This window comes from Cynoglossus semilaevis, chromosome 9 (assembly GCF_000523025.1).
Source record: "Cynoglossus semilaevis isolate Cse_v1.0 chromosome 9, Cse_v1.0, whole genome shotgun sequence".
NCBI lineage: Eukaryota > Metazoa > Chordata > Actinopteri > Pleuronectiformes > Cynoglossidae > Cynoglossus > Cynoglossus semilaevis.
In genome coordinates, this window is record NC_024315.1 from 14,368,269 (window position 1) to 14,378,888 (window position 10,620).

Consider the following 10,620-nt stretch of genomic DNA (forward strand, 5'->3'; position numbering starts at 1 on the left):
CGGTTCAATGCATTTCAAGCTTTTTTGGAGCATGAAGAAACAGGTCACTCTATACCTACAACAGTGGTTCTCAAAGTAAGGGGCGGGGAACTATAACAGTGCAGGATTTCATTATTAATATTTTCTTTATTAATTATTCAAAGCAGCACTGATATACAGCCTTTGTATTCTACATTAAATGAGAATATTAGTGTTAGAGAATAACAGGTTTATAAATAAGGTTCAACATCAGTGTGTGGAGTGGTGCAAAAATTAAATAGAAAATTGGCAACCAGAGACCTGGAAGATAAAATCACATTACTGAATGTCTACTTTACTTAAAAATTCAAACTGGTCCAGCAGAGCCATCAGTTCAGCACAGAGAGAACCCAGTAACAGGAACTTGTTCCAGATAAAGTTGGTAAATCAGACTTTAAAAAGTTGCCCTAGTTTTTAATGCCAGGATAAAAAGTTATTTGTTGATGGTCCTTTTATGACCGTGGACCAGAGCTAAAGGAGGTTTGAGGTTTCGGTTTTAATTTTTTCCTGGATTAGTGTTTTCTGAGGTTTGGCTCTGGCAAATTTTTTAATCAATAATCAATTAATATTTCAATAAGTTCCTGAAATCTGAGATTGACTTTAATCCCACAAACATCTGCTTTTCTCCAGATTTCAGAAACATGACGATAGTAAATGTTTGCCATGAACAGCAGTGGTCAGTGTGGGCCCTCTGATGTGAAATGACACAGAAACTGTCCAGTAAAAACAGAACTCTGGCTTCAGTCTCCAGAGGCTCAGCTCTGCTGATGTAGCTGCTGGCACTGACGCCACGGCTGCAAACCTGCTTTCTTTAGTCGATTTCTTACATTGTACACCATTTATTTTTTTAAACTGGGGCTTGTTGTTCATATTAATATATATTTATAGAAATCTAGGATAATTTCTTGATTAATTTGATTTAGATTTACCCTTATTCTCCTCTGTTTTAGATGGAATTTATCGCCGTTTTAGACTTGGCAGGTGTGTGCTCTCCTAAAGTCTTGCGGGAAAGGTTCTGCCTAAAATGCGCAGAAACGTGACGTTATATTAGAGCAGAAATTAAAACCCATCGTCACGTGACTTTCAAGTATATTTCATATATTTCAAGGGCGTTTTTACCCCCAGGCCCCTGCTGATTCCTGACTCTGGGCCCAGTGCTGATGGAACAGCCTGTGGCGCTTCTCAAAGTCGATGAAAGATCCTCAAAAGACCAAGTTCCACGGCTGTTGTGTCATTGGACTTGGTTTAAGGACGGCGTTAACGTGCAGGGTTCCTCCTAAAAACTTTTGTTTTTACAAGGACACGTGTTCCGTGTCTATGTTAGACAGCCATGCCTCGCTGAGCAGGGCAGCCCGGTTCCTGGACAGTCTATTATAATGACCCCAAATATTCCCGGTTGGTTGACAAAAGAACACTGACAGATTGCCATGTTTATCATTGTTTCAAACCTCCATAAATCAACGTAAAAACATCTCTACATCACAAAGTAATGTGTCGTTAGAAGGATAACCCAGTATTATTATCCCAGTATTACTCTTCTCTACGTCTTGTTCACTGCTGACGTGCCATTAGGAAAACCCCAAATGCCATGGGATAAATGTGTTGTCAGACACAAGGTGTGAAAGTCCACTGACCCTCAGTGTCTGAGCTCCACACCTCTAACTACCTCCCAGTTGGGCTGCGCACAAAGAAAAATGGGGCAGTGGACGAGACCCACTTCTCACTCTACTCCAATTCTCTGATGAGGTTGGTTTGGATTGAAAAGATTGGAAGTGCAATATATGTGCTTATATGGTATTGAAAACCAAACTTTTAGGCATGTGTACTTATTTACTATAATCCTTCATATATATATATATATATAGTATATACGTATATAGATGTACTGTATGTATGTATGTATAACCTAACACTGATGGTCTGTTTGCCACCCTTAGAACAGTTACTGCAGCCTTGTTCTGCAGAACAGACAGGCCGCTGAACCTGTTCATCTGTTTTACTACCCGTGGGGTAATAAATGTTTATACCCGCCTAAGAATTTTGCACAGCACTTCACATCAGTGGGTGGCTTCACATGGATAATTGGTGTCTTTCTTTGACACTAATTGAATCACTGGTGGTTGTTCAAGTACTGGTTCCTGCCCCCCCCCCTCCTCCCCCCTCCAGAATTTTTTTTTATATTTATTTCTGCTGACCTCAGAGTATAACCCAGTGTCAGGTATTATCACCAACAACCCACCAAAGACCCTGTTAGACGTGGAGCTGGCAGCCGTGGTGGTTTGCTGTCAGCCCCCACAGGTCACCCTGTAATCATGCAGCCATAGAGTTTGTCATGAAGTGAATAATGAATGGACTTGGCCGTGCAGACACAGATGAGAAGACCGCCTTGGTCTGAAACTCAGGTGGCTGAGCTCTGAAGATGTGTTATTGTAATCCAACATCAGGTTAGTCTAATGCAACATTTAAAGTACTATGCTTTTTCACTAAATACTAATAGTTTTTTTAGTTGTTTTTTTTTTAAGTTTTATTTCTTGATTGAATCTGGTCTGTTGTGGGCTGGCTAAACAGCTCCGGTGTCCTATACGTTTTCATATAAAGCACCCTGTTATTCAGAATTGACAATTTACATGCTTTTTTGATTCTCACGGTAATACAAGACAAAGTGTGTCCCATTTCAGCTCAACAGAACACATATTTAGGTTTTTAAAGAATCTGGTCTGTTGTGGGCTGGCTAAACAGCTCCGGTGTCCTATACGTTTTCATATAAAGCACCCTGTTATTCAGAATTGACAATTTACATGCTTTTTTGATTCTCACGGTAATACAAGACAAAGTGTGTCCCATTTCAGCTCAACAGAACACATATTTAGGTTTTTAAAAGCTGGAGATTCTGGGGTTTTTTCAACGGATGGTTGGCAACCCTACTTGTAGCTAATGTTAGCTCTAGTGTCTTTACCTGGACTGCTGTAGCTAAGGTTAACTTGGGTGTCTCTATCAGCACTGTTGTAGCAAAAGTTAGTTCTAGTGACTGTACCAGGACTGTTGTAGCTAAGGTTTTACTGTTTTAGCTAATGTTAGCTCTAGTGTCTGTACCAGGACTGTTGTAGCTAATGTTAGCTCTTGTCTGTATCAGCACTGTTGTAGCTAATGTTTGCTCTGGTTTCTTAACCTGACACCAATATATTTTACATTGAGGTGATACTGTTAAAGTGCTGCAGTGATGAGAAAAGTCTTGATGTGAACAGGAAGGTTCTGGCTGGCAAACATACTTCAGGTACATCACCACCCTCTACAGATTGGTGAGGGTATGATTGACTGGTTTCACATTTGCATTCTTAACCTCACACCAATATATTTTACATTGAGGTGATACTGTTAAAGTGCTGCAGTGATGAGAAAAGTCTTGATGTGAACAGGAAGTTTCTGGCTGGCAAACATACTTCAGGTACATCACCACCCTCTACAGATTGGTGAGGGTATGATTGACTGGTTTCACATTTAGAACACTTGTATACATCCATCTAAAACATTTTCTAGTATTATATAATGTATAAGGTCTGCTTAAAGTAGTGACATGTAGGTCAGGCCAGTGTCTGGCATTTATGTTAAAATCGCAGTCGATGTCATCAGCACCTACATCTTTGGGTGACCTCAAATGTTCTCATCAAAATGTCATTTCGTCTTTTAGGGCGTGTTCTGTTTTTATAAACTTTTACACTTTTACTCCAGGGGGAGAAAAAAAAGGCAGTGTTTCAGCCAGTGGTGAGGAGCAGATGAGATGATGGAGCAAAGACATTTGCTGTCAAGGTTGATGGAAGAACACGGTTTGAGAGTGGAAGAGCGCCACCAATGACAGACGTTATTTTTAATGTCATGCCTCTGTCTGTGCCTTTAATGTATTCCCCCCACTCTGTTTGTCAGGCAGGATGCAAAGATGCAGTCAAAGCTATATTTGGTGGTGGGTTTTTCTTTTTTTTTTTCATACCTCACCTCTCCCACCGTTGTCCCTGTTGTGATGTGTTGTTTACATGGATCCCCCTCAGACACACGCTTGTTATGTGAAATCCTCTGTGTTCCCTGCAGGACTGTCTGTCTGACTTCCTCACTGCTCTTTGTCAGCAGCAACACTAAATCCTACTGCAGACAACAACACACACTTCCTGCTGCTTTCTCACCTAATAAGTCTCATAAACAAGATTGTTACGGTAGCTTTCACATTGTCACAGGAAGTTAAGAAATACAAGTAGAAATATTGGCTTCAGTGGTCATTGCACATATATATAGACAACTATACACACGCACGACAAAATCTGCCGATCCCTGGGGAGCAGTGGTTCCTTTCACTTGCACCAGGAGCAAGAGAACCAACGCTTGCTTGACATAACAAACCCCGGGATTCAAATTGTAATCCTATTAAAAGTCTCGTTTACAGGCTGGTGCAGTAGAAGAAGAACCAGAAACCAGAAGTTGTTAGCTCTTCTTCTCCACCAAATTCTGTTGATTAAAATCTTTGTTTATAGTTTTTTAATTTTTTTTAGGAGGGTATGGGAAAAGAAAAGAAAAACTCAGCTCACAGGGACATAGGAGCTTTTGGTTCTGTGCTTGTGGTGAGTTTGTGTCACGAAGATAACTCTGAAAAAAGAATCTTAAAACAGTGAGACCGCACAAAAAAAAAATCAGATTTGAACTTATCGGCGGACGCAGCGGTTGATCACTGGGTTGTGTGTTCTTTAAGGTAGTTTTTAGGTTTTTTTGCTTCATAGTGATCTGCTCTCGTGCGTATTGTTGGTCAATCCTGTTGTCATTTACACACACACACACAAATACACACACATGCGGTATCTTCTTCTGATCAAATAGTGGAAATTCTCTTAAGTCATTTTCCAATAGGCTTCAGTGGCTTCTGCGTGAGAGAACGAGATTGCAGCTGTTGCCTCAGGTGAAATCTAGGAAGGATGCAAAAGTGTGCATGTATTTTGAGCATGACTTCTTATATGAGTGTGTGAGAGTGTGTGTGTGTGCAGGTTTCCAGTTGAATGCAGCTTAGAGTGAGTGTATATTCCACAGATAAAGCAGGTGACAGCTTGTGCATTATTACAACTCTCCTCGCTAAGATATATGGTGCCTGCTGATGGTAGCTGTGATTATAGGATGCTGCTGCTGCTGCTGCTGCTGCTGCTGCTGCTGCTGCTGCTGCCGCCAACGTTCCCAACGTTTGGAGGACATGTAATATCACTGCAGTTATTCAGTGAATATCAGAGAGAGCTTTTCATTTCTGTCTCTGGACTCAGAACAATTCCATTTGCTGCAGCTATAATCTGATTTGGGGCAAAGCTTTATGGGCTGCATGGTTTTAGGTAAGTGAGACTGGGGATATCAGAGTGTCCTCTGTCTGCACTCCTGTGTTTTTTAATGGATTCCTGTTAATTATCAGGTCTGCTGTCCACACGTCTGCACCACAGTCAATATTAACTTTCAGAGCCGACGTCACAGGAGAGGGTTAAAGCTGATTTAGACCACGAGTGGGGAGAGTTATGAGAAATAAAGTGGGCATCATAACTTTGTCCTGGTACTTTAGTGTGGGACTCACTGTGTCATCTAGAGAGAAACACATTTCCATACATTTGTTAGGAAACAAGCATATATATATATAAAATATACTATATCTATATATATATTTATGTGTTTCCTTTGCTGGCTGTGTGGGCGGAACCATCAATTCATTCAGCCATCCATCCATCAACCAGTCCATCCATCCTTCTGTCTGTCTGTCTGTCTGTTCATCCATCAGCCCCTCTCCCTCCCTCTCCCTCTGTCCATCAATCCATCCATCCAGCAACCACCACATCCATCCTACCATTCATCCATTTAATCATCCGTCCAACATCAGTCAATCAGTCTACCCATGATATATTGTTCTGTCCGTACATCCATCAATCAATCATCCATCCATCCATCTACCTGCTCCTCGTTTCCTCCCTCTGTCCAACCATCTACCAAATCAATCGATCCATCCAACATGTTGAGTACCGACTGTGTATTTTACATTTTTATCCATCAGGTGGAGTAGTTGACCTAGTTCTCTGGTCTAATGTGCTGAACTGCAGCAGAATGTGCTGCCACTGAACAACACAGCATTCTGACTGAAGCTGTTTCATCCTAATGAAGTGGTTTGAAGCCCGCTCCTTCAGGGACCCATCATTTTTTACAGCTGTACACAGGGAAGGCCCACCCCCACAAACCAGCCTCACCCGTCTGTGTGCAGTCAATCTGGGCAGAGGAAATATTCAGCCACCTGGGCTCAGCTCGTTTCAGTTTTATCCGCTCTTTATGCAAACTACTGTAATCAGCATTTTGTCAACATTGCACAGTGGGTCGTTTTTGGCTGGTGCTGAAGGAGAGTCTTCAAAGGATGAGACTGTTGCCTGATTCCAGCCCTGGAAAAGGCTTCCTCACAAACGGAGGAATGCTGCTTTGATTTTTCTTCCTGTGCCTAGATGTCAGGGATCCATGAGTCAAAACGCATCCTTTTCACCCTCTGCTTTTTATCTTGTAATGTTTTTTTGTTTTTTTTTTCCTCTGGCGTCACTTCAGTCAGCAACCAAACTTTGTAAAAAACAACAACTCTTTTCCATCTGTTATTGTTAGTTGTCAATTTTTGGGATTTTACGGCCAATAAATGAATTTTTAGTTGATGGGGGAAAAAAAGTCAGGGTAGAAAACGATTATTTTAAATATAACTTGGAAGATGCCAAAATTCTATATAACAAACACAATTCTTTGGTGTCAAAACTGTGGTTCCAAAACTATGGTACATATAGCATTAATGGTCTGTGCAGGGAAATCTGCACTGCACAATAATGGAGGGATACAAAATGAAGAGTTTTAAAAAAACACTGCAGTCGTGACTTCTTAGAGCAGTGTGGTCAAAAATCTGTTTTTTTTTTAATCTAGAAAAACATTAATCTGAATCATGATAAGAAATAAACCCAGAACCTTGTTCTGGTTCCTCAGTACTGGATATAGCATGACTTTCAGTGTGAATGTGAGTGTTAATGGTTGCTTTTTCTGTCGTCTCATCTATAGACTGCTTGGACTGGAATGACTCCAGTTACCTCTGTGTTTTTAGATGACTAGATAGACTTATCTTCTCACACATTTATTTCTTGGAGACTGTTTTTTCACGCAACCACCTGATAATCCCACATTTCCGGTTCTAACTTTTTATCTTTCACTGGACACAATTATACAGCGATGTCATGACGTCACACGTCCTGTAGGTGGTGTCATGTTGCGCAGCAGTTCAAACAGGAAGCATCGATTTCGCCTTCACTTCCGTAAACTCTCCGAACACATCATGATGCAGACAGGGGTCGATATACGAATGATGTGGAATATACGGCATTACCCAGCGGCATGCAGCGGTTCTCACGTGTGGTCCGATTTACCGAGTCTCCATTTCCAGTCAAAGCACTTGGAGCGCTCTCGAGCAGTGACTTTACTTCGAAATGTAAGTTATCTCTGGTAGAAAACCCGTTGAAAGCACATGACGCAGCGCTTTCACATCAGCGCTCTAATTGGCAATTAATTTCTCTATGGTGCGTGATGTGTCTTACAAATTGCAGTGACCTGCCACATTGCCGAGGTCTGCAAAGAGAAAACTCTCCTAAACTTATACACGCACCCATACTCATGTATATAGGAGTGAAAAGCACAGTAGGGCTGCCGACTAATTGCTGTATGTGATACGGGACGTCGTGCAGCAGCATTAAAATGAGCTCTGCTCTCGGTGCAGCAGTTTAGGGAGACGTGGTGGACTGTGAGACACAGTAGTGGGGCCTCCATTCATCCTGCTCTGTGTAGGTGTAGATTTTAATGATAAGATAATCCTTTATTATTACCACCATTGGGAAATGTGCTGTGTTCCAGCAGCAGCACAGGGGGACGGTAAAAATAGACACTGTGTAAACACACAGTACTAACTAACAGTATTAATGACTAAACACTCCGGAAATAAATAAATAAACAAGTGTAGGCAGTTATTTTGAGAAGCCTTTTTTTAACATTTGAAGCAACCGTGGAGAACCTGTCAAGTCAGGGTTATGGTCACAGGTTGGGACACGTGGCTGCCGTTGACCAGACCTCAGTCAGGCAGCTCTCTCTTATACATGGATAAAATTCCATCCAAAAAGTCCAGGATGACTGATGTGTTATTGAGAATGATCAAATGGTTCGTTACTAGGGACGATCCATTTAGCATAATTGTGTAATACCTGTAAGAATCATTAACTGTTTTACCTCCGAAAACCCAATAATCCAATGCCTTTGTTTGGCTAAATATGCTGGAATCTCTTGTCTAATGCCTGGGTTTGGCTAAATATGCTGGAATCTCTTGTGGGGTACTGAGACGTTTACTGCAGTTTTGGGGGAAAACAGATGCAAATATCAATATCAGTTGATATCGGAGTCGGAAATGAAGTGTTTGGACAATATTGGCATATTGGATATTAGCAAAAAGTTCATCTCGGACATCCATAATCTTTACATTCACTTTTGGGCTGCATAGAGAAAATGGGCTGTGTTCTTGCCTTACAGACTGAAGGTTACAGGTTCAATCCTTAACTCTGTCTGATTTGAGCTCTTCAGTTCTCCCTTTGTGTGTCTGTTCATTTTTCACTCTAAACTGACCATGAGAGTGAAGTACTGGACACCAGTGTCGTGGTGACTTCTGGGATTGTTGGGACAGAGAAAAAGATTTACTGGTAGAAGAATGGATGAATCAGTTATTTAATGAGTGAATCAATGAGTCAGTGAGTGAGTGAAGATTGTACAGACAGCCCCACAGAGTGTCCAATGTACTTAACTTTATCCTTTCATTGGTCAGAACTGGACCAACTTTTACTGTGACTTTTGACGTGTCTGACGTTTTATAACGTGTCTGCTTGTCCCCGGGTCTTCAGTAGAAACTGACGGCTCTTTGGAAACAGCGGACCTGTCCTCAGGTGATTTTCGCAGAGTCTTGGACACACTCTGTACCTGTGTCCTCCTGTTTTAGTGTCTGTGCCCCCAGTCTTTGTTGGACTGTCACTTTAGTTTAGTCTCCTCCTCTCCTCCGTTTCCCTGCCTGCTCTTTTGTTCTGCCTTTGTGTCTTATAATTAGATTTCTTCCTGCTGCGTCTAAAAGTTTTTTTGAGAGAGGGAGTTTTAGTCGATAGTTTTGTTTAAAATCTTGCTTTTGTGGTCTTTACACGCCTGAATTCTCAAGGGGCTGTGGATTTCTTACCGTCGTCTGGACGGAACTGTTTCCGCACAGTTTCACAGCTGTAAGAAACTGAGCTTCATTTTCCAGAAGGAAGCGGCAGAGATCGACACCTCAGCCACAAAAATCTGGCTCATTCTTCTGGCACCTCTTCAAAATGCCGCAGACACAATGCTCCGTGTCTGACTCTTTGTTGTTCTTTGTAATCACAGCAGCCAGTCAGTCTCTCTGAGGTGTTTGGAAATGAATTAGAATGAGAGAACTCTCTGTGATTCCTCTGAAACCAAGGAGCACGCAGCAGTGGGATCTGATTAAAGAACGGAAGCGAGAGAAGAGAGGAATGTGAAAAATGGTTCTTATCATCACTGAACACATAACACAGTGTCAAAGGCTGCACGTCCGAATGAGAGCGATGCCACGGTTATGGAAGAGTGCTTCTCTTTCTGCTTCTCTTTCTGCCTCTCCAAGAAAGTGCAGCTTTGAAAGAAATAAAATGAAAGAAAAAAAAACCAAGAAAAAAGCCCGAGCCTCTGTGAATGGAGTAATATTCTACTTGAACGCAAGCGCCTTAGTTACTACTGATGATGGATTCTTATAGACTTTCTGGGGACTCAGCAGGCTAACAGGCTCATTCCCAATGTTTAATTATTAAAGCCCCAGGGCTCAGGAACATCCACATGTTTTTGCTCTCGTCATATTTTATTTCATAGTAGTCATTGGCAAAGAATTAATTATTTACACAGCCAGCTCCCCAGACGCTTTCCACTGGTTTGTGTTTACAGGCAGCCACGGATGATTGGTTCACCTCCACTTTTACTAATACCACGGGTTTTCCCATGTAAATACATACACAGTACATGCAGTACATACTGTATTGCAGTTTCTGTCTCATCATTACTGTCAATTTTGAGACATTTTATGTCATGGCATACACCTAACGGAACAGTCTCCCTCTCCTCTGACTGTAAACTTTACATGGACAGATTTGGCTCTAATTGTGTTTCTGTTCTTTTTCTCTAATGCAGGTCCACTGACTACGGCTCCACATATGAGCGAATGAATGACAAAGTTGGATCGAAGACTGTCCTGAGTTACCTGTATGTCTGTCCAACGAACAAGCGAAAGGTGAGTCGGTACCACTTTACCACAGGTGGGCAGTGCTGAGAGAAATCTATTATGTGGAGGCGTTGTCTCCAATTCTCTATACAATTTTCATCTGTCTACTGCATTTCCAGAGTAGTATAAACCCTCAGTACAATTACAGCTATAATATTCTGTTATGATATTCTGTTTCTGTTCAAGGATTATTGTAGCTAACGTTAGCTCTGGTGTCTGTACCAGGA

At 41.6% G+C, this 10,620-nt stretch overlaps 1 protein-coding gene across 2 annotated transcripts in view; it reads left to right on the forward strand.

The window, feature by feature from the left end:
• sorcs3a (sortilin related VPS10 domain containing receptor 3a) overlaps positions 1-10,620 on the forward strand; it is a 223,646-nt gene that overhangs the window by 107,674 nt on the left and 105,352 nt on the right. Inside the window, exons 1-2 of one of the 2 annotated variants that reach the window (XM_025058264.1) lie at positions 6,076-7,528; positions 10,303-10,402. In XM_025058264.1, the coding sequence (XP_024914032.1) occupies positions 7,527-7,528; positions 10,303-10,402 (102 nt within the window). In that variant the 5' untranslated portion in view covers positions 6,076-7,526. Of the gene's footprint in view, positions 1-6,075; positions 7,529-10,302; positions 10,403-10,620 lie in introns of those variants that run through there. The other variant, XM_025058263.1, reaches the window with a different exon arrangement.